The sequence below is a fragment of the Staurois parvus genome, unplaced genomic scaffold, assembly GCF_062004578.1.
Source record: "Staurois parvus isolate SC_StPar_1 unplaced genomic scaffold, SC_StPar_1.0 ptg000274l, whole genome shotgun sequence".
In the NCBI taxonomy this organism is placed as follows: Eukaryota; Metazoa; Chordata; class Amphibia; order Anura; family Ranidae; genus Staurois; species Staurois parvus.
Window position 1 is genome coordinate 1 of NW_028318070.1, and position 24687 is coordinate 24687.

Genomic DNA, 24687 nt, shown 5'->3' on the forward strand with positions numbered 1-24687 from the left:
AGCTCAGCAACACCAAAAGACCCGGAAGACCACGGAAAACAACTGTGGTGGATGACCGAAGTATTCTTTCCCTGGTGAAGAAAACACCCTTCACAACAGTTGACCAGATCAAGAACACTCTCCAGGAGGTAGGTGTATGTGTGTCAAAGTCACCAATCAAGAGAAGACTTCACCAGAGTGAATACAGAGGGTTCACCACAAGATGGAAACCATTGGTGAGCCTCAAAAACAGGAAGGCCAGATTAGAGTTTGCCAAACGACATGTAAAAAAGCCTTCACAGTTCTGGAACAACATCCTATGGACAGATGAGACCGAGATCAACTTGTACCAGAGTGATGGGAAGAGAAGAGTATGGAGAAGGAAAGGAACTGCTCATGATCCTAAGCATACCACCTCATCAGTGAAGCATGGTGGTGGTAGTGTCATGGCGTGGGCATGTATGGCTGCCAATGGAACTGGTTCTCTTGTATTTATTGATGATGTGACTGCTGACAAAAGCAGCCGGATGAATTCTGAAGTGTTTCGGGAATATTATCTGCTCATATTCAGCCAAATGCTTCACAACTCATTGGACGCTTCACAGTGCAGATGGACAATGACCCAAAGCATACTGCAAAAGCAACCAAAGAGTTTTTAAGGGAAAGAAGTGGAATGTTATGCAATGGCCAAGTCAATCACCTGACCTGAATCCGATTGAGCATGCATTTCACTTGCTGAAGACAAAACTGAAGGGAAAATGCCCCAAGAACAAGCAAGAACTGAAGACAGTTGCAGTAGAGGCCTGGCAAAGCATCACCAGGGATGAAACCCAGCGTCTGGTGATGTCTATGCGTTCCAGACTTCAGGCTGTAATTGACTGCAAAGGATTTGCAACCAAGTATTAAAAAGTGAAAGTTTGATTTATGATTATTATTCTGTCCCATTACTTTTGGTCCCTTAACAAGTGGGAGGCACATATGCAAACTGTTGTAATTCCTACACCGTTCACCTGATTTGGATGTAAATACCCTCAAATTAAAGCTGGCAGTCTGCAGTTAAAGCACATCTTGTTCCTTTCATTTCAAATCCATTGTGGTTGTGTATAGAGCCAAAAATGTTAGAAATGTGTCGATGTCCCAATATTTATGGATCTGACTGTATACCAGGCTCTATAGTGAAACAAAATGCATAGATAATCCAAGATTACAGGATCTGATGCATTTTGAAGTCTCCTTCTACAGGGGTGCTTTCTATGCATTCAGTGTCCTACAATTAAAAAACATTATATTAATAAGCACAGTGGCTAAATGGTTAGCACTACCGCCTGGCAGTACTACGATTATTGGTTCAAATCCCAACCATGGCACCACCTGCCTGGAATTTGCATGTTCTCCCTGTGCCTGTGTGGGTTTCTCTAGGTACTCCGGTTTCCTCCCACACTCCAAGGACATGCTGGGAGGGAAATTGGCCCTAGTATGTGTATGTATGAATGTGAGTTAGGGACCTTAGATTGTACACCCCTTAAGGGTTAGTGACCTTAGATTGTACGCCCCTTGAGGGTTAGGGACTGATGTGAATGTACAATATATATGTAAAGCACTGCGTAAATTGATGGCACTATATAAGTACCTGAAATAAATTAATAACAAATTTAAATTTATATATATATATATATATATATATATATATATATACACACACAACATGCTTGTATCCAAGTAAGCACTTACCTTCATGTGTATAATAGACAGATGGACAAAATGGAAATTAATGTCAACGCTATTCCACCAGTTCACCAGGTAGGTGCGCCCCTCCCCCATCCCCAAAATGGCGGGAGAGCCCCGTAGAGTACCCAATATTTCCGCCACCATGCAATGTCCGTCTAATAAAGATATAAATAAATAAGTACAATATTGAAATATTTCTACAAATGTATATTAGGGAGAACAGAAATGTATCCAGTCTCTCTAATAAGTATTGGGCATATGGACCGGATGTGTTGAAAGCCAACAAGCTTGACAGAGTATCAGGAAGCAAGAGGAAAATCTATAAAGAATATATATATATACACACACTATATTGGGCCGCCTGCCTTTCCACACACATGGACTTTAATGACCCCCAGTCTTAGTCCGTAGGGTTCAATATTGAGTTGGCCCCGCCCTTTGCAGCTATAACAGCTTCAACTCTTCTGGGAAGGCCGTCCACAAGGTTTAGGAGGGTGTCTATGGGAAGGTTTGGGCAGCACAGTGGCTAGATGGTTAGCACTTCTGCCTAGCAGTAGTGAGGTCATTGAGTTCAAATCCCAGCCACAGCACCACCTGGAGTTTGCATTTTCTCCCTGTGCCTGCGTGGGTTTCCTCCAGGTACTCCAGTTTCCTCCGACACTCCAAAGACATGCTGGTGGGTGAATTGGCTCCTGTCTAAATTGTCCCTAGTATGTGTATGTATGAATGTGAGTTAGGGACCTTAGATTGTACGCCCCTTGAGGGTTAGGGACTGATGTGAATGTACAATATATATGTAAAGTGCTGTGTAAACTGATGGCGCTATATAAGTACCTGAAATAAATAAGGTTGGACCATTCTTCCAGAAGTACATTTGTGAGGTCAGGCACTGATGTCGGGGGAGGAGGCCTGGCTCACAGTCTCCGCTCTAATTCATCCCAAAGGTGTTCTATGGGGTTGAGGTCAGGACTCTGTGCAGGACAGTCAAGTTCCTCCACCCCAAACTGGCTCCTCCATGTCTTTATGGACCTTGCTTTGTGCACTGGTGCGCAGTCATGTTGGATCAGGAAGGGGCCATCCCCAAACTCTTCCCACAAAGTTCAGAGAATGAAATTGTCCAAAAAGTCTTGGTATGCTGGTGCCTTAAGAGTTCCCTTCACTGGAACTAGGGGGCCAAGCCCCACCCTCACCATAATCCCCCTCCACCAAACTTTACACTTGGCACAATGCAGTCAGGCAAGGACCATTCTCCTGGCAACTGCCAAGCCCAGACACGTCCATTGGATTGCCAGACAGAGAAGTGTGATTGGTCACTCCAGAGAACACGTCTCCTCTACTCTAGAGTCCAGTGGCGGCGTGCTTTACACCACGGCATCCGACGCTTTGCATTGCACTTGGTGATGTAAGACTTGGATGCAGCTGCTCGGCCATGGAAACCCATTCCATGAAGATCTCTACACACTGTTGTTGGGCTCATCTGAAGGCCACACCAAGTTTGGAGGTCTTTAGCTATTGACTCTGCAGACAGTTGGAGACTTCTGTGCACTTCAGCATGCGCTGACCCCGCTCTGTCATTTTACATGGCCTACCACTTGGTGGCTGAGTTTCTGTTGTTCCCAGTTGCTTCCACTTTGTTATAATCCCACTAACAGTTGAGCGTGGAATATTTAGTAGCCAGGAAATGTCACGGATGGACTTATTGCACAGGTGACCACCTATCACGGGACCACGCTTGGAGTCACTGAGCTCCTGAGAGCGACCCATTCTTTCACCAATGTTTGTAGAAGCAGTCTGCATGCCTAGGGGATGATTTTATACACCTGTGATCATGGAGGTGATAGGAACACCTGAATCACATGATTTGGAGGGCGGGGACAATACTTTTGGCAATATACATATATACTTATTATAATGGTCAGCTCAAGATATATTCACTCCAACTACAAAGAGTATACATAGTGTCTCCAACTATAGTGCCACTCAGGGAGAGGAAGTGTGTTACTCACAGAGATGGCAGATGAAAATAGAGGAAAAAATTAAATAAGAAAACGACTGCAGCCACTGCATCTAAGAACAGGTGAGCTGCAATATGTTCCATACTGTATTTGGGGGATTAGAATCCCTTTATATCTGTCCTCCGCCCCCCCTTCAGCCTTCCACACTTGTACCGCCTCCTCTCCTGGACTGATACGGCTTCCTCTGATTTCACTGCACACTGTGAGCTTCTCATAATGTCCATTACAAGCTGCAGCAAGTCAGGTGGAGCATTTCCTGTCCGGAGGACACCCAGCATCATCCTGCCTTTCCTCCCCAGACTGACTGTGCCTGGCCCGCCCCTTTCATTCATTGGATATCAATTCTTTCAGTCATGGAGGCTCTGCATTACATGTGAGTGTTAGCAAGGGTGGCCTACATGCATATACAGCCTGCCCAGGACCACCCAATCGCCCAGAATGACTCCCACCAGTCAATTCATTTTTTTTTGTCTCCTCCCAAGAGCCAGACCACTGCTTGTATGAAGACCGAGGGCTCTTGAGAAGAATACTGAGACAGGGTGCTGTGATGGTTTCAGGAAGCTGTGTACAGCACCCTGCCTGCCTCTCCAAACCACCATGATCTGCCTGCATTGCATAGAGAAGCACAGATACTCATTCATTTAATTGGATGAGCTGAAACCCTTTCATCGCTGTTATTTCCTGTCACCTCCATAGGCTAAGCAAAAATATGTGACCCAGGTGTTATCAATTAAAGGGGACCTGAGGGTGTCTCATACTTGCACCTATCTAATGTCAATAGTTGGTCTGGGTTACATCCAGGTCCTCAGTAAATGTCTTTGTCTCGCTCCTGCAGGGTCCGCAGAGACTGACATCCATCCCTGACCTCCACAGGACCTCCCAGCCTCTATGACAGCTTTTTTCGCAAAGACATGTGACAGATCCACACAAAGATGGCCGCCAGGGAGGACAGTTAATTTACGGAGCATTTCCCTCTAGTGTTCATAGACCTGCCCTCATGATCTCAGTCTAGGATGGGCCTCTAAGGAAGCCGGCCAATGAGCGGTGTGGGGGCGTGTCTGGCTAAGAGGGTGTGTGCGCTCCAGTGGCTTCTTTCTGCGCTGTACCCTTCACAGGCCGCCCGGGTGTCAGAGAGAGAAACGAGTGTGATGGGGCGGAGCCCGGCTACCGGAGAGCGCTGAGCCCCCTGTGTGCTATGAAGGCCTGCTCACCCCCGCCCGGCCTGCATGTAAGAGGCTCTGTATTGTATGGGGGGACATGGACCCTGTGCCGGGGACACAACGGGGGGGACACGGACCCTGTGCCGGGGACACAACGGGGGGCACACGGACCCTGTGCCGGGGACACAACGGGGGGGACACGGACCCTGTGCCGGGGACACAACGGGGGGCACACGGACCCTGTGCCGGGGACACAACGGGGGGCACACGGACCCTGTGCCGGGGACACAACGGGGGGGGGGGGGGACATGGACCCTGTATGCTGGGGACAAATTTTTTTTGTGGGGGATGGAGTCTGTGTTGAAGACCCAATGACAGGGACTTGGACTTTGTGTGTTGGGGACACTACGGATTGGACGGGGACCCTGTGTGTTGGGGACACTACGGATTGGACGGGGACCCTGTGTGTTGGGGACACTACGGATTGGACGGGGACCCTGTGTGATGGGGACACTACGGATTGGACGGGGACCCTGTGTGTTGGGGACACTACGGATTGGACGGGGACCCTGTGTGTTGGGGACACTACGGATTGGACGGGGACCCTGTGTGTTGGGGACACTACGGATTGGACGGGGACCCTGTGTGTTGGGGACACTACGGATTGGACGGGGACCCTGTGTGTTGGGGACACTACGGATTGGACGGGGACCCTGTGTGTTGGGGACACTACGGATTGGACGGGGACCCTGTGTGTTGGGGACACTACGGATTGGACGGGGACCCTGTGTGTTGGGGACACTACGGATTGGACGGGGACCCTGTGTGATGGGGACACAATGTAGAGGACATGGATCCTGTGTGCTGCACAAAATGCCTTTGCAAACCAGACATTACCTTGAAAAAGTATTGGTGACATCATCACTGTGATGTACATAGCCTGAACACAGCAGTGGGAGGGACCCAAAAGGCCCCACCCACTACAAAAAAACTACAATTTATGTACAATCTCTTTTTGCTTTACCTGAACTATACAAAATAATGACAGACCTAAGCAGGCCTTTTGTAAATTTGTATGGAATCATACAGGATCTCTTTCTACATAGTCTTTGATTGTGTAGTGTATGGTCACAACTCTTCAGCGTTCCAAGTTTGTATCCAGTAATAATCACCCGGCTCCTCTGACTTGCTGTAGATTTCAGTGGGAGGATGGAATGGAGTGTCTGGATATTTGATTAATTCCCATCATGCAGGTCTGACAGATCAGAGTGTCCGATTGTAGTGATGACCTCCCGGGATTGTATGGCGATGACTTGTCCCGGGACGTTATTGGTCTTTGCTGTGCTAGCTGCTCGTTGGACGGATCACAGGAGCAGAGTGGCAGTGACAGGTGTATAATGTATATCTGTGCCGTCCTCCCATGAACTCCCCTGTGACCGATCCCATGATGGACACGACCCATCTGCATCATCTCACATTCCCAATATATATTGTGCTGTGTATGTCAGCTGCTCCCAACGATTTGTGCCGAGAGGTATTGCAGTCGTGTGTGGATGGGTGCCGGAACAATCGCTCATCTAGGGGACTTTATTTTCAAAGTTTCTTTGGACAGGTAAACCATACTCTTCCTGTATACAAGTGTGTGATCCGTGGTTGTACCCGGAATATACGTGGATTGTACCCGGAATATACGTGGATTGTACCCGGAATATACGTGGATTGTACCCGGAATATACGTGGATTGTACCCGGAATATACGTGGATTGTACCCAGAATATACGTGGATTGTACCCGGAATATACGTGGATTGTACCCGGAATATACGTTGTATGATATAAAGTACAACATGTTACCAGTTGTATCATTTGTTTTACAACCTTGTTTCCGGTGGATATATGTATGATTGGTGAGCCGCCATGTGTGCTCATTACTAGGCTCTGCTATTCTCCCTGATCTCCATACTGATTACATTGATTCTGCTGGTGAAACCCGGAACCTCTGACTCCTCCTATTCCTTGTCTGTGTATTATTCTATTACATCTTCTCTTCTATTTCCATTCTCTCTCCTTTCCCTCACTTTCCTTCCTTTCTTTCTCTCTCTTCTTCTGTATTAGCTCTCTTCTCCCCCTCCCCCCTCTCTCTCTTCTCCCCCTCCCCCCCTCTCTCTCTTCTCCCCCTCCCCCCCTCTCTCTCTTCTCCCCCTCCCCCCCTCTCTCTCTCTTCTCCCCCTCCCCCCCTCTCTCTCTCTTCTCCCCCTCCCCCCCTCTCTCTCTCTTCTCCCCCTCCCCCCCTCTCTCTCTCTTCTCCCCCTCCCCCCCTCTCTCTCTCTTCTCCCCCTCCCCCCCTCTCTCTCTCTTCTCCCCCTCCCCCCTCTCTCTCTCTTCTCCCCCTCCCCCCCTCTCTCTCTCTTCTCCCCCTCCCCCCTCTCTCTCTCTTCTCCCCCTCCCCCCTCTCTCTCTCTTCTCCCCCTCTCTCTCTCTTCTCCCCCCTCTCTCTCTCTTCTCCCCCCTCTCTCTCTCTTCTCCCCCCTCTCTCTCTCTTCTCCCCCCTCTCTCTCTCTTCTCCCCCTCCCCCCTCTCTCTCTCTTCTCCCCCTCCCCCCTCTCTCTCTCTTCTCCCCCTCCCCCCTCTCTCTCTCTCCTCCCCCTCCCCCCTCTCTCTCTCTCCTCCCCCTCCCCCCTCTCTCTCTCCTCCCCCTCCCCCCTCTCTTCTCTTCTTCTTCTCCCCCCCCCCTCCTCTCTTCTCTTCTTCTTCTCCCCCCCCCCTCCTCTCTTCTCTTCTTCTTCTCCCCCCCCCCTCCTCTCTTCTCTTCTTCTCCTCTTTCCCCCCCCCCCTCTCTTCTCTTCTTCTCCTCTTTCCCCCCCCCTCTCTTCTCTTCTTCTCCTCTTTCCCCCCCCTCTCTTCTCTTCTTCTCCTCTTTCCCCCCCCTCTCTTCTCTTCTTCTCCTCTTTCCCCCCCCTCTCTTCTCTTCTTCTCCTCTTTCCCCCCCCTCTCTTCTCTTCTTCTCCTCTTTCCCCCCCCTCTCTTCTCTTCTTCTCCTCTTTCCCCCCCCTCTCCTCTCTTCTTCTCCTCTTTCCCCCCCCTCTCCTCTCTTCTTCTCCTCTTTCCCCCCCCTCTCCTCTCTTCTTCTCCTCTTTCCCCCCCCTCTCCTCTCTTCTTCTCCTCTTTCCCCCCCCTCTCCTCTCTTCTTCTCCTCTTTCCCCCCCCTCTCCTCTCTTCTTCTCCTCTTTCCCCCCCCTCTCCTCTCTTCTTCTCCTCTTTCCCCCCCCTCTCCTCTCTTCTTCTCCTCTTTCCCCCCCCTCTCCTCTCTTCTTCTCCTCTTTCCCCCCCCTCTCCTCTCTTCTTCTCCTCTTTCCCCCCCCTCTCCTCTCTTCTTCTCCTCTTTCCCCCCCCTCTCCTCTCTTCTTCTCCTCTTTCCCCCCCCTCTCCTCTCTTCTTCTCCTCTTTCCCCCCCCTCTCCTCTCTTCTTCTCCTCTTTCCCCCCCCTCTCCTCTCTTCTTCTCCTCTTTCCCCCCCCTCTCCTCTCTTCTTCTCCTCTTTTCCCCCCCTCTCTTCTTCTCCTCTTTTCCCCCCCTCTCTTCTTCTCCTCTTTTCCCCCCTCTCTTCTTCTCCTCTTTCCCCCCTCTCTTCTTCTCCCCCCCCCTTTCCTTTCTCTTTCTCTCTCATAAGAACACGCACCAGAAGACATGTGAAGGTCACATGTAGAGATGAGTTCAGTTTGTATATACAGAGGGTTCCCATGTCTGCCTGTCGTGTTGTCTGTCTTGTGATTCCAGTGGGTCTGGTAGGCAGTCGGGTTTACAGCTCCCTCCCTGTGTATGCAGCCAGTCTGATCTGATAAGAATGAGGAATGTGTGATCCATTACTGCATTCTCCTTCCATGAACATTCATTGTTTCCAGTGTCTGGAGGGCGGGTGCTGGTCACATCACTAGAAACATTCAGGGAGGGACCAGTTTTGCTACTGTTGAACTACAGAACACTTCCCCTTCTCCTCCTATCTATACCTTAAGGTAGGAATACACAATTAGAAAATCGACCGATCAGTCATCCGACTACCGAGAGCCGTTCAGACGTTGGTCAAAATCGTGGCCCACATTAACCAATCTAAAAAAATCGTTCGGGCAATACGTAGTGTTGGCGTCTTCTGTACAAGTGGAAGTGATGCGGTGTGCGTGTGACCTTGTAGCCACGCCCCTTCCGGCCAGAATGATCGATATACACAACGATGACCAGCAATGAGTATAATATCGTTTATTACATGACCTATATACATAAATAGTGATACATAAAATATAAAATGCAGAATTCTCATTTGGCCGATCTACTTTTAACATTTGGATTTTTCGTTCGTGTTTTATGAAGATTCCTTGGACATAAACATCCGGGTCATCTTCTGTTTCCGCTCATGTGTGATAGCGCTTGATAGATTTTTTTTTTTTTGTACGACCGTCCTACCACCGCATAGAAAATCGGTCGTTCGCATGCGAAACGACAAACTTTTTCATTGTTGTTCAACCGGATTTTTTCGTTCACAATATTGTTATCGGTTAAAACATCCTGCTCATCAACGTAGAGAGAATCATTCAATCAGTGGTTCCGGGAAATTTTTCGGATGATTTTCTTATCATGTGAATGGGGCATTAAGGTGCGTGATTCTGTAGTTCAGAGAGGGCTGACAACACTGCTCGGGAGCAGGTGCTGACTGACAACTCATGGGGCCCCCGGGCAATAGGGGATCTTGGGGCCCCTGTGTCCTTGCCCAAACTCAAAAGAGCCTATGAAAAAGGTACCAGGGGCATCTCATGGGGCCCCCTACTGACCCCCGGGCCCTCGGGCAGTGCCCGAGTTTCCAAATGGTCAGTCCGCCCCTGCTCGGGAGGGTGCAGAAGAGCACGCATGCATAGGAAATGAGGTGCTTACTGGATTTCTGCCATTTCTTGTTCTACGTTCCTACATACAGGGGGGGCCATGGAGTACAAATGTAGCCACCCTTTAACAGGAAGTCAGATCACAGAAACAAAAAACAAATGTCCTTTTTGGAGGAGGCTGAGAGGAATAGAAGAGATAGGAATATGTACTAAACCGGAGTTTAGTGGAACTTTAGTGAATGCGCTCCGCCTGGTTTTGAATCCCTATTGAACTCTTTTATGGAAGTGAAAGTGGAGTCTGGGGTTCCCCAATCAGCCGATCCTACTTTGGCTTTCATTTCTCCTAGCTTGGGCTTGAAAGTGAAAGAGTTGGTGGCTGAGGATTTCTTCCGTCAGACATTTTGATAAATGCAGCTATTTGTTGACATCCGTGTTGTTTGGTATCGAAGAACGAGAGTTTCTATAAATAAGTAAATGGACTCTTACATAAGAGGGTGAGGTGGTGTCTTCTAAACTGAATGTTAGAAAGTACAATAAGTGCTCCAATAAACAGTCATTATAGGCGTCCAAGCCTTTAACATGTGGATAAATGGCGTGTGCCGCCGAGGATGACATGTGCTTAGCAGGAAAAAAACAAGGATCCAGCCAAACGTGTGTGTGTGTGTTCACCTACCTATAAACCGATCATCCAGAACACCATGACCACTGACAGGTGGTAACGGAACCGGAACCCAGACCGCACTGAGTTTTTCCGTTATACCACAACTTCCCCTGTCCGAACACCATCCACGGACCACACCCTTGAAATCCCTCAGGAAAAAGACAGCACCCAGCTCTTCTTAAAACAGGGAGCCGACTTTTTATTTTAACACAAAACACAGGATATATACAGAGGGTGGGGAAACCAACCAAGAACAGGAAATACATCATCACCCCTCCCCATCCCACCAAGACACAGAACAATGGGATGAAACACATGGCAAAGGACATTGACCAACCCCCACACCAATACACAAACAGTACATCCCATAATAGTTGGCTGGACAGGAAGACACAGCACAATGGGGGGTAGCACATGGCAAACAGACAATGGACAGCCATGTGGCCGAGAACAAAGGAACACACACTATACACAAGACTCAGACATTCACATACACACCCTGTACCCCTTAACAGGCACAGGGTGGGTTAAACATAATGATTTGGGGAGATGATACGGAGGTCCCCCCATCCCCAAAAGTCACTCCTGTCACACAGGTAAAGTAAATAACATCGATTATCTCGTTCTAATGGCAGCTGAAAGTGGGTGGGATATATTGGGCAGCAAGTGAACATGTTATCCCTGAAGTCCATGTGTTGAAAGCAGAAAAAATGGGCAAGTGTAAGGATTTGAGCGACTTTGGCAAGGGCCAAATTGTAATGGACTGGGTGAGAGCGTCTCCAAAACTGCAGCTCTTGTGGGATGTTCCCAGTCTGCAATGGTCAGGACCGACCAAAAGTGGTCCAAGGAAGGAGAACCAACAACAGAGTTATGGGCAGCCGAGGCTCATGGATGCAGGTGGGGGAGTGTAGGTTGGCCTGTGTAGTCTGAACCAATAGAAGAGCTATTGTAGCTCAGATTGCTGAAAAAGTGAATGCTGGTTCTGATAGGTGTCAGAACACACAGAGCATCGCAGTTGGTTGTGAATGGGGCTGTGTAGGCACAGATCGGTCAGGGTGGCCCATGCTGACCCATGTCCACGGGCAAAAGTGCCCACAATGGGCATGTAAGCATCAGAACTGGACCACGAAGCAATGGAAGAAGGTGGCCTGGACTGATGAAAGCAGCAGTGGCGTCCCGAGGCAAGTGCAGGGGGTGCGCGCCGCACCGGGTGACACCTACCGCACGGGGGGACACTGGACCCGCTCTACGAAAAGGTAAGTTGTAAAGCAAGCCGAAGATCCCCGCAGGATAGATCTGATCCATCCTGAGGGGATCGTCGGCTTTCTTTACAACTTACCTTTTCGTGGAGTGGGTCCGGTGTCGCCCCTTATAGGTTGCATGCCGTCGATCCCTGCAGGATGGATTGGATCCGCGGATTGGGGAGCATAATGGATCGGAGTCCAATCCATTATGCTCAATCCGCAGATCCAATCCATCCTGCGGGGATCAACGGCGTACAACCCTAGGGAAGCCCCTGCCTAACCTGCAAGGGGTGTACACTGTAAGGTCCCTAATTTACATTCATACATACACATACGAGGGCCAATTTAGACAGAAGCAAATTAACCTACCAGCATGTCTTTGGAGTACCTGGAGGAAACCCACGCAGTCAGGGAGAACATGTAAACTCCAGGCAGGTGGTGCCATGGTTGGGATTCATACCAGTGACCCTAGTACTGCCATCCTGCGGGGATCGTCGCATGCAACCTATACGGGGTGACACCGGACCTGCTCCACGAAAAGGTAAGTTGTAAAGAAAGCCAAAGATCCCCGCAGGATGGATCGGATCTGTGGATTGGGGAGCATAATGGATCGGAGTCTGATCCATTATGCTCAATCTGCAGATCCAATTCATTCTGTGGGGATCGTCGCAGGGGCTGTCGCCAAGTGTTATCACACCGGGTGACAGCAACCCTAGGGACGCCCCTGGAAAGCAGGACTGGTTTAAGGAACACAATAGTGATTTTGTGGTGTTGACTTGGCCTCCAAATTCTCCAGATCTCAGACCAATTGAGCTTCTCTGGGATGTCCTGGAAAAAAAAGTCCAATCCTTGGAGACCCCACTTCTCAACTTATAGGACTTAAAGCACCTGCTACTGATGGCTTGGTGCCAGACACCATAGTATAACCTCGGAGGTCCATGCCTCAATGGGTGGTCATAATGTTCTGGCTGATTGGTGTGTATTAGTCATTCTGATCCGTTGCTTTTGTGATTTACACAAACATGACATTGCTTTTATGATTGGGGTGGTCCCTTATTAAGAAAGAGGCAGCTAAAGCTGTGCAGATCATCATTTTGGGGAAGAATGGGTTTTGTTTTCTCTAAAATGAAAGAACTTTTCTTCTCTAGAAAACTCCAAATTCAGGAAACAGAAAAGTTTCATTTGGTTGTTTGTGTGCTGGATGACGGCATTCACTCTGCCGATGAATGAAACGTATCAAAATGTTTTCTGCACTATTCACCAAGCCTGAGCCTCCGATATTTACAGAGTCTCACCTCTTTCGCAGCGCAATGTCCCTTTTGTTTGCAAGACCAACGTCGAAAATATCCAACAAGAAAGACAAGAGATTCATGGCTGAAGTCAACGCCTCGCCGCTCAAGCACTTTGTTACCGCCAAGAAGAAAATCAATGGCATCTTCGACCAGCTTGGCGCCTACATTCAGGAGAGCTACAACTTCCTGGAGGGTAAGATAGGAAATCTGTGTCCGGCAAGTCACTTTTTTTTTTTTTTTTCATTTTTGGATAGAGTAAGGGAGGGTTAGGCCGGCCATACATCCGTGGGTCGAAATTCGACCGATCTGTAATCCGAAAATCGAACCTAAGAATAATCAGCCGATTTTTTGCTCTGTTAGTGGGTCAATGACACCGGCCGATTTCCATGGTTCCTCCCCTTTTCGGTGATCGGGCATGTTTGAAAATTCGTGAAAAACGACCAATTTTCAACTCCATGATGGTCAAATCGTACGATCGTTTTTCCAAAAAGGCATATGCGCGTGAGCCGTGACCTGGAAGGAACGGAAGTTTCACCTGTTATGTGGCGTGAACTTTATGACTTGGTCGGCCGATTTTCAAATTCATTGATTGCTCCATCGGATTAGTGAGCGAACTAATTTTTCAATTTTCAGCTGAAAAATCTTTCGGAATTCAAACCGTGTATGGCCTGCATTAGTTTTATTTTGCCGTCTGTTCACCATTGGGGATATTTCTCTTTATTTCTTGTTCCGTAGCCACAGCAGCAAGTGAGAGGAAATCCTTCCAAAGTGAGGGAATACCTGGTTGTCACCAGACCTAGTGTCCACATTGGAAGATTTCCCCTCTGACTTTTATAGGGACAACCCAAAATTTAGGATTTTCTTTCTGTCACTTTCAATGATAATGGTAAACGGGACAAATGGAGAGGGGGGGGGGTCTCCTTAATGGGGACAGAGACAGCAATAAACACTGACAGATGTTCTAAGCCCTCTCCACTGTATCCAAAACTACAAAAATATATATTATTTTTTGCTTTTTATTATACTATAAAGTAGTATTAAACCCATTGTATTTTTTAGGTTAGCACCTTGCGCACCTTTTTTTAGGTTAGCACCTTGCGCACCTTTTTTTAGGTTAGCACCTTGCGCACCTTTTTTTAGGTTAGCACCTTGCGCACCTTGAGCATGATAAAATACAAACTTATCAGTAGACTATTTAAAAAAAAAAATCTTACCCCACTACTTGCAGTTTACAGCTTTCAATTCTGCTGGCTTTTGCTCTCGCAATGCGGTTTCCCTGAACTTCAGGTCTTCATTGGAAATGGTTAACAGTGGACAGTGCGGTCTACAGCCAGTCTATTGTCTTGGAGGAGCAGGGGGGCGTGCCTTGCCATCCTACAGCTGTGTGTTTCTCTTGATGCACACAGTGTTGAGAGGCACAACTCTAGTCCCTGCATGCCAGGGTGGATCCATAGGAATGCTGCAAGAGAAAGGAGCCACCCTGAGCCCCAGCTCTCACTGATGCTGTGCCGGATTTGCTGCATTTCCTGTGCATTTCCCCCACTGCATCACAATCGTACTCCGTTCATGTGAACTGCTGATGGTGTCAATGTTATGTTAACACCCAAAAAACAGTTTGTAAAACGCAGTGCGATTGGCTGAATCGGATCTCATGGTTGTAAACACCCAAAAACACACCTTTTTTCGTGCGGGTGCCGAGCAATTTGAACCATACAAAATGAATAGGCTCAAATTGCACTGCAAAGAGTTGTGTTTGATTTGAACAGGAATTCTGTGCGACTCCTGTCTGGATCGCATGCAGTTCCCCGCACCGCACCAGTGTGAACCTAGACTTAACCTCCTCGGCGGTATTATTATTGCCGATTTTTTTTTTTTTTTTTTTTTTTTTGTTTTTTTTGTTTTTTTTTTGTGCTGAAAGCAGTACCATTTTTTTGCATGGAAATATGTAGTTTTTTTATTGTAGGCCTGTAATTTTTAGGAATAACTCACTGAAATCTGTACGAACAAGAGTCTAGTAAACATCCCGGGTAGGATAAAATTTGAAACCCGACATCATAAATTATAATATAATAAGTAATCATAAAAAATAATATAATAATAATTTAATTCAATAATCTAATCAAACCAAAAACACTGAAATTTGAAATACAGAGGCAAATTCGCACATCGCTGAGCAAAGTCGCAAAATTGTTTTCAGTGTCTGATGAGGAATTTCCCCCACGAATCATTATCACTCAATTCTGCAAGTGGTTCTAATTTACTATCGCTGTTCTCTAGCCGGTCTAAAACCGCTTTTGACCTAAAGGGACGCTTTTTGGACGCCATGGACGTTTCTCAGTTTCCAGGCAGAAAGAACAGTAAAAATGCAGGCAGGGCGCCGGACAAAGCACTCGGGACAAAATGTATGTGAAATGCATTGAAACAGCAATGTTTTACTATGTAATAATCATTTTTAAAAAATTTCAAATTTGCCGCCGGTTCCGGCGCCCGTACGTCCCGACGTCACAGGGACCGGAACACAGAAGCCGAATGCCGGCATCGGCCGGAGGAGATGGCCGGGGACGCTGCAGGGGACACATCGTGGGAGCGAAGGACAAGGTAAGTGCTGCAGGGAATCCCTGAACAACGCCGCATGGTAGTCCCGAGTGTAGCTCGGGGTTACCGCGTTTGGTACTCAAATTTTACCCCGAGCTACACTCAGGAATACCGCTAAGGAGGTTAAACAAGAAACCTGGAGCAGTGGTCAAGGAACCAACTTAAACTGGAAGATGGGCAAGGATTAGAAGATAAAGAAACCACATACTTAGTAAGAGATTGAATTAGCTGCTAATTGCTGGACAGCTGGAGTGCTGACCGGAATCAAACATGGTGCTATGTATTTATCCAGATACATGTGTCCTATGGCTGCTTACTGTTTATTAGGGTTGCTCCAATATCGGTGCCGATACTAAGCATTTGCACAAGTATCGGTACTCATGCAAATACTCCCGATACCTGAAACCAATACGGAAAGTGATGTCAGCTCCAGGCTCTGTACAATGAAGGCTCGGCCGGTTCATAGGCGACGATGTAGTGATGGCGCTATTGCTGAGTGCCTGGAGAGCAAAGGAGCCCCAGGCTTCTACTGCACTGGCTCCTTCCCACTTCTCCCCAGAGCTCCATGCTGGGAAGGATGGCTTTGAGGTCACATCAGGCTGTGGGAATCAGCCGGCTTATTTCTGTCATGGCAGCTTCCACAGCCCGGAACTAATCCCATTGAGGCAGGCTGGGATGTCCCCCTGTATGGGCATCTGCTATCTGGGTATATGGTGCATATGGGCATATGTTAGCTGGGTGTATGGTGTATATGGGCACCTGCCATCGGGGTGTATGGGCACCTGCCATCGGGGTGTATGGGCACCTGCCATCGGGGTGTATGGGCACCTGCCATCGGGGTGTACGGTGTGTGTATGGGCATCTGCTACCTGTGTGTACGGTGTGTGTATGGGCATCTGCTGCCTGGGTGCGCGGTGTGTGTGTGGGCATCTGCTGCCTGGGTGCGCGGTGTGTGTGTGGGCATCTGCTGCCTGGGTGCGCGGTGTGTATTAGGTTTGCACTGCTATCACTACCACTAATAGCTGAAATGTAAACGAGAACGCCGGGTATTCTAGAAATAGGTATCGGTAATTGGTATTGGTGCGTAGGTGAGAAAAAGTATCCGTACTCATACTAGATCCTAAAAAACTGGTACCGGTGCATCCCTACTGTTTGTAGATTAAATCTAGACGGAACAGTAAAGGTGTTGACGGGTTTTTTTTTCTACAGTCAATAATACAACAGCCTCTTGCTTTCGCTTGACACTCATTTCTTTTCTTTGTGTTGTCCGTTCACAGAAACCTATGAGAATGCAGAACTGGACCCTGTCGCCTCAGAAGAGCAGGTCCTTGAGGTTAAGGGGTACCTGACCAATGTGAAAGGCATCAGTGAGGTGCTGGCACGGCGTCACATGAAAGTGGCCTTTTTCGGGAGGTAAAATACGCCTCTTTTGAGTAAAAAAAGGCACATTGCTTAGTAAAAAGCACATAGTAGGCACACGTAACATTGTTAGGCATATATATTTAACCCCTTGATCGTCATAGATGTTAACCCCTTTTCAGCCAGTGTTATTAGTACAGTGACAGTGTTTATTATTTTTTTAGCACTGATCACTGTATTAGTGTCACTAAGGATGTCAGTGTCAGTTAGTGTCTGCCCTCCGCACTATCACTGTCCCACTATAAGTCACTGATCGCCGCCATGACTAGTATAAAATAAATAAATATTCAAGTATCTATACCATAGTTTGCAGATGCTATAACTTTCAGCAAACCAATCAATGTACACTTATTGGGAGTTTGTTTTTCCAAAAAAAATGTGTACCAGACCCTTATCTGAGCACGCAGCCCGGCAGGTCAGGAAAGGTGGGGGGGGGATGAGCGAGCTGGAAGTTGCTTTGAATATTAAAAATGAATTAAATAGCATTTTTGCTTTGCGGTTCTCAGATGCAGTGCAGTTCTGCTTTATAGGCATAGTCTTTCATTGATATGTTTCGTATTCCACCCGCCTGACCATGCCATCATTCATGGGAATCTTTCAATGGGAATGCTACAAGTCCAATGTGACAACACAGATTACACTGGTGGCAGAACCGTGATGTCACTGCATTTGTAGTCCATTGTTTACTTTTTTCAGCCCCATAACAGAAAGTCTTTTACCTCTGTATGAACTTGGGGCTTGGAGTCCACCATACTGCACCCTGTGCACTGCACCCACAACACACTGGCCATAATCATTTATTATTGATGCATATTTTACATTAAAGATGCAATTAAATAGGAAAACCCCATCCAGCTGCCATGGTCTCCAGCACCTAATTTTGTACATTCCCCACTCTTATTGCAGTCTAGGAACTATGTTTGTTTTTTGTTAGCATGACATTAAATCTGTGGTAACTGTCTGTGATGTATCAAACAGGACAAGCAATGGGAAAAGCACTGTGATAAACGCCATGCTGTGGGACAAAGTCCTGCCCTCTGGTATCGGTCACACTACTAACTGTTTCCTGCGAGTGGAGGGAACGGAGGGCAGTGAGGCCTACCTACTGACCGAAGGATCCGAGGAGAAGCGGAATGTCAAGGTAACTACAAAGCAGATGGAGCTGAACTTCTATGAGCCGGGGGTGAGGGCTGTTCTGTCCCCACATGAAGGCGAATGAAGGTATAACTGATAATGGCTGTGTAACTTCCTACTTTCGTATCCAAGCAGTGGAGCAGACTGGACCGGCAGATGCTCAGGTTAAAAGGATCCAAACGTATACACAGAAATGAAATCAGCATGGGTTTATTTGGTCCAAACACAGCGACAAACAGTGATACAATACTGTAAGGTAGTAGAGGTATTGATGCTGTCCTGTGATATCTTTCCTGAGGTTAACTGCTGGTCAAAAACAGATGCCTTCACAAGCCCAGGGTATTGAATGTCCTGTCACACAGCTATAAAGCACATAAAATGGTTGCAGGAAGTGACCAGAACCAAGGCTTGCCTAAAACCGCACCCAGCAGAGGAAAAACTTTACTAGCAAAAGCAGAGGCATGCAGCATGCAAATTCTGGCAAGCAGATGGCAGCAACAGATCAATACATAGAAACAAACGTGGTGAAATAAGAATTGGTGATACAATGCACAGTTAAATAACAAATATGAGGAGAACAGCACAAGGGCTTCCTATGTTGTGTTTGATACCACCTAATAAAATAAGTAGAACTGCATTGAAAGTGTTGTGCTTTAACCTCTTCCCATCCACCCTATAGCAGAAATACTGCTACAGGGCGGCACGGGTGCACAAAATTTTATATATATATATATATATATATATATATATATATATATATATATATATGATTTTGCATTTCCGGGTAGGGGACACACACCCTGCCCGCACCTCCATTCACGGCTGTCATCACCTGGTCCTGGCCGGTGATTGCTGAGGATCTCCAACGGGGAGAGAGGACTGTTTGTAAACAAAACAGTTCTCCTCCCTGTCAGCACAGCCATGCAAAGCAGTGCGCTTACAGTGCAGCACAAACACACAGCACAATGTGAAATAGCACACAGTTAACCCTTTGATCACCCCTCATGTTAACCCCTTCCTGTCCATTAGTACAGTGTCAGTGGGGTTTTTTTTTAGCACTGATCACTGTATTGGTGTCACTAGGGATGTCAGTGACACCAAGTCAGTACCCCCGGTGTCAAAATGCACGACTCACGGCTATAAGTCGCTGATCACCGCCATTACTATATAACTGCCTGAGGAGCTGAACTGTGTACTGTACGTTATTCTGCCTGAGCTGCTGTTCTTTGGGATCGGTGCCACTTTAGCACAGGGATTACATTTCTACCATTTGCGAGGTTAAAATGCTGCTTAGGATACACCCCAGTGCTTGGAGTAATCATTTGTTTTCTGTTAAGTATCCTCTGATTCCCAAATCAGATTGCAAAATTGTTTTCTCCTTACTGCTGTCTTGTATTTATCAATCGTGTTCGTAAATATGAAGCCCTACTGTCTGCCCTAGAGCATACATTTGGATCGCTCTCTCATGACAAGAACAGTTTGACGTGTAATGGGCAATGGACAGGTTTGGGGGCCCTCCTTCCAGGTCTCTCTATTTTGACTAATCCCAGTGGGTAGCATGCAGCCTGCTGGCACAAAGCTACGAGTGTATTGGAGTTCGGCTGCCAGTTTCTCTCTGGCTCTTGTTCCAGAGATTATAAGGCTCCATGTACACGGGACGTTTGGAAAACCCTTCCGAACGATGGAGCACGTAGGTCAAAAAACGACTGTTTAGCCGTGTTTGCATACTGCGTTTATGCGCGTTTGCATTTAGAAGCGGTTTTTAAAAATAACCTCAGGAGACCTTCCTAAATGCCCAGAATGCACTGAAAAACAGTAAAAACTAACTATTTCAGACATTTTGAGAGAAATAGAGAGAGCAGTATTTCTTGAGATTAGCTGTCTTTTTTTTTTTTTTTTTTTTTTCTTTTTTTGTTTTTGTGGTTGTGTTTGGATGTGTTCCAGCTCATTTCTGTGCAGAAATTATTGCAGCAGTGTCTAGCATATTTTCCTTCAAGGTATGGTGTATCGGGTCCATTTGAGTACAGGGAAACCACTTTTGATGCATTTTTCATGATAAAAAAAGGCTCTGGACAGCATCTGGAAATGAAAGAGTTAAAAAAAATTTCTAAATGCGTATAAACGCGGTTAGCCGCATATCCACATGTTTGGCATTTTGAAACGCTGATAAAATCTACTCCTGAACGCAAGTTTGGTGCGTTCAAAAAAACAACTGTAAACTCAACTGCCTGTAAACGATGTGTACATGGACACATAGGAAAACATTAGGGAGAGTTCAGGGGCTGCTGAAAAAAACGCAGAAAAGCTCCTGAACGTCAGTTTATCAGCTGCAGTGTACATGGAGTCTAACAGTCTGTCCTGACTTCCGAGGGGACATCTTAGGAATGTACTGTAAGAGGTTGGACACGGTACCAGTCTGTGTTTGGCCTCTTCTGACTTCTTAGATGATTGATGAGTAGATGCCTTTTTCTCCTCCATGACAGACTGTGAATCAGTTGGCGCACGCTCTTCATCAAGACGATCTCCTGGATTCTGGCTCTCTGGTCAGCGTTATGTGGCCGAATTCCAAGTGTCCCCTGCTGAAGGATGACCTGGTGCTGATGGACAGGTGAGAAACCTTTCACACGTCTGTATTATTTTGTGGACTTAGGCATTTACCTGCTGATTTTATGGGAGAAATTGTCACCAGTTTATTAGGACAGCGCTTCATGAAGTTCAGATGACCGTGGTGTGCCAATATATTTTTGTTGCCTCTAAAGGCAAATTCTAATCAGGCTGTTTGTTATAATGAGCAGAGATCTTGCTACTTGTACAGCTTACGTACTGTATAAACGCTATTACTTGCATGTTGATTGGCTGGCAGACAGCTGATGAACCATACTGGTGAATTGCATTGCTCTTCCTGCTCTTCTTTGAGGTCCTGATGCTGTTTCTAACAGAGCCGGTCCAATTTCTTTCATTGGGGGGCAGATGACAAGATTTGTGAGAGTCTTTTAAAAATTGGGGAGGATGGTGGAGCCAAATCTTCCAAAATGGACATAGCTGATCATTTCTGTTTGGTAGCTACTATTAGAGTAGACTCCAGATCAGACAATATTTCTTCCCGACTTCCTGGCAGGAGAGGGGCGCTTGTACATTTAAACAAAAAAATGGTCCAGAAGTGTCTCCTTCACTGGGCTACATCCAGACTTCTTTGGAATACAAGGACTCTGGACTTTTTCTGCAATATTGATATCTTTTTTTGGAAACCCCACTTTAAAAATAAATATTAATAAGATAGATTGAGACCATAAGCAGGCAATATAAATGGTGAAAGGTCATATTAGGAGAGACTTCAGGAATGTAATATTACAATCTTGAGGAAGAAAGGGAAATGGAGGACACGACTGAACCCTTAAAGTGTTTCTAAACCTTGGACCCTGCAGTCCCTGTATCCGGTCTCCCGGACCCTGCAGTCCCTGTATCCGGTCTCCCGGACCCTGCAGTCCCTGTATCCGGTCTCCCCGGACCCTGCAGTCCCTGTATCCGGTCTCCCCGGACCCTGCAGTCCCTGTATCCGGTCTCCCCGGACCCTGCAGTCCCTGTATCCGGTCTCCCCGGACCCTGCAGTCCCTGTATCCGGTCTCCCCGGACCCTGCAGTCCCTGTATCCGGTCTCCCCGGACCCTGCAGTCCCTGTATCCGGTCTCCCCGGACCCTGCAGTCCCTGTGTCCGGTCTCCCCGGACCCTGCAGTCCCTGTGTCCGGTCTCCCCGGACCCTGCAGTCCCTGTGTCCGGTCTCCCCGGACCCTGCAGTCCCTGTGTCCGGTCTCCCCGGACCCTGCAGTCCCTGTGTCCGGTCTCCCCGGACCCTGCAGTCCCTGTGTCCGGTCTCCCCGGACCCTGCAGTCCCTGTGTCCGGTCTCCCCGGACCCTGCAGTCCCTGTGTCCGGTCTCCCCGGACCCTGCAGTCCCTGTGTCCGGTCTCCCCGGACCCTGCAGTCCCTGTGTCCGGTCTCCCCGGACCCTGCAGTCCCTGTGTCCGGTCTCCCCGGACCCTGCAGTCCCTGTGTCCGGTCTCCCCGGACCCTGCAGTCCCTGTGTCCGGTCTCCCCGGACCCTGCAGTCCCTGTGTCCGGTCTCCCCGGACCCTGCAGTCCCTGTGTCCGGTCTCCCCGGACCCTGCAGTCCCTGTGTCCGGTCTCCCCGGACCCTGCAGTCCCTGTGTCCGGTCTCCCCGGACCCTGCAGTCCCTGTGTCCGGTCTCCCCGGACCCTGCAGTCCCTGTGTCCGGTCTCCCCGGACCCTGCAGTCCCTGTGTCCGGTCTCCCCGGACCCTGCAGTCCCTGTGTCCGGTCTCCCCGGACCCTGCAGTCCCTGTGTCCGGTCTCCCCGGACCCTGCAGTCCCTGTGTCCGGTCTCCCCGGACCCTGCAGTCCCTGTGTCCGGTCTCCCCGGACCCTGCAGTCCCTGTGTCCGGTCTCCCCGGACCCTGCAGTCCCTGTGTCCGGTCTCCCCGGACCGCGCTTTTGTAAATGGAGGGCAACTTGCGCTTCTGATCGCCTTAGGCAATTGCAGTGGGAGCGGTTGCCTGTCAAATTTGGGTACCTGCTATCTCCCACCCTGCTCCCCAAAGGTGCCAATCCTTAATAGGGAGCGGAGGACAAAGGCTTAATGCGGAACTTCCCCTTTTGGATGGAGCTCTGCTTTGAGTGAATTTAAACTAGCTTGGGACAAACCTAGTGGACAAGGTTAAGACAAACCCACTTGGTCTTTTTGCTGCTGTCACTTTTCTGTGTTTCTAAAAAATAATGCATCAGGAAATGGTGACATCACTGTGACACAAGCATAAACTGGTGCCACTGATTCCTTGCGAGCTGCAGTAATAAAGCTTTATTAAACCATCAAACAGCCCTCTCCAGCGTATACAACAGACTAATACATAAGATTTAATATAATTCTGTAATGCCACAGTGGAGGAATACAGGAAAGGTGCTTTTGGTGAGGGTCTGGAAGAGAAATGGGGAGGTGGCCTCATAATATAGTCCATCTGTTCCTCAAATGTGTTTGAAATACAGATCTTTGACAAGTCTATCCTTCTTATTCTTTTTTTTTTTTTTTTTTTGCAGTCCCGGTATTGATGTGACCACAGAACTGGACAGCTGGATAGACAAATTTTGCCTGGATGCGGATGTCTTCGTCTTGGTGGCAAACTCTGAGTCCACCCTCATGCAGACCGTATGTGGCTCCTCTTCCTTTTAGAATTTTGGGTCAATGGGATTTGTTTCATAGCAAAAAGGACACCAAAGTTTCATAACTCAAAGCCAACATTCAGACGTCAGTCATTTAGAGTAGCTAATGATGGTTTCTGATTCTATGGGCTGAAAAAACATATATATTGCAAACATGCTGTATGTTACAGAGAATCTTGACCCAGCAACATCAGCTACTACCTCCCAGGAGCTTGCCTTGTAATATCCCGTAGTTTTATCCTCAATATTGCTGATGGCATTATTTTATATAGATCAGGAGTATGTCACACTTCTATTCCAAGAATGTTTACCCGTTCAGTCCCTGCACATGTGGGCTTACCCATCCCTTCTCTAGTTGTATAGACCTATTACCGTTCTGGAATACCGGCTGTCCTCCTCTAATCTCGCTGATAATTGTTGTCTTTCAGGAAAAGCAGTTCTTTCATAAGGTGAACGAGCGCCTATCACGGCCAAACATCTTTATTTTGAACAACCGCTGGGATGCATCTGCTTCTGAACCAGAATATATGGATGAGGTGAGGGCAAATAATTGGAGTACTTTTCCAGCTGTTTTTGGACTCATTTAAAAATCCCTTTTCTGAAAAACTTTGTCAGGCTGTTTTGTATTGTCTCCTGCACTGCAATCATTGCAAATTGCAAAAAAAAAAAAAGGAAAGCTGGTGTTTTGCGCTAAAGTTTTTAAAAAATTTTTTCCCAGTAAATGATTGAGGCCTGTTTGCTCCATGCAGACCTATGGATAGGTGGATGTAAACTAATTTGTGTCCCTTTTTATAACCTTCTACCTTCTGCCTAACTACCATTTTTGAAAACCTGAACATGACAGATCAGGGATTAAGTTCACTTAAACCTGGCCACCCATGGTCCGCCATAGTAAAAATGCTGCCAAAAAGTGAATGGGTACGGATGTCACAAACTGACATTTTGTCCTGTTCACCTCTAATTCAGCAGGGGACCTGCTTATGGATCACCTGCTGAATGGAGCAAAATTCACATGTATGGGAGGAGGTTTTGGTCTCCTCCTCCCATGCCCCCTTCCAGGACTTCTCCAGGGTGTCACCCATCCTCTGGAACTCCCTGCCCCAACCCATCAGATTATCACCTACTCTCCTTTCCTTTAGGTGCACCCTGAAAACCCATCTCTTCAGGGAAGCCTACCCCACCCCCTGCTAACTTGCCGACCTCCTCCACTCTTCCTACCACTCCATCCCCCACAGCTATCCCCTCCTGTGCCACCATCCCCTCCCTCCTAGATTGTAAGCTGAAAGAGCAGGGCCCTTGATCCCCTCATGTTTTGCATTGTATTGGTATTGTTCTGTCACATGTTCTGTCTCCCATTGTA

The 24687-nt window shown here is 47.7% G+C and overlaps 1 protein-coding gene across 1 annotated transcript in view; it reads left to right on the forward strand.

Annotated features, from left to right (window-relative positions):
• Positions 1 to 4770: 4770 nt before the first annotated feature.
• The window catches only part of MFN2 (mitofusin 2), a 44950-nt gene continuing 25033 nt past the window's right edge, over positions 4771 to 24687 (forward strand). The window contains exons 1-7 of the mRNA XM_089681625.1: positions 4771 to 4950; positions 12963 to 13141; positions 16821 to 16956; positions 17941 to 18103; positions 20580 to 20704; positions 23205 to 23313; positions 23756 to 23863. Of these exons, the coding sequence (XP_089537751.1) occupies positions 12967 to 13141; positions 16821 to 16956; positions 17941 to 18103; positions 20580 to 20704; positions 23205 to 23313; positions 23756 to 23863 (816 nt within the window). The 5' untranslated portion in view covers positions 4771 to 4950; positions 12963 to 12966. The remainder of the gene's footprint in view (positions 4951 to 12962; positions 13142 to 16820; positions 16957 to 17940; positions 18104 to 20579; positions 20705 to 23204; positions 23314 to 23755; positions 23864 to 24687) is intronic.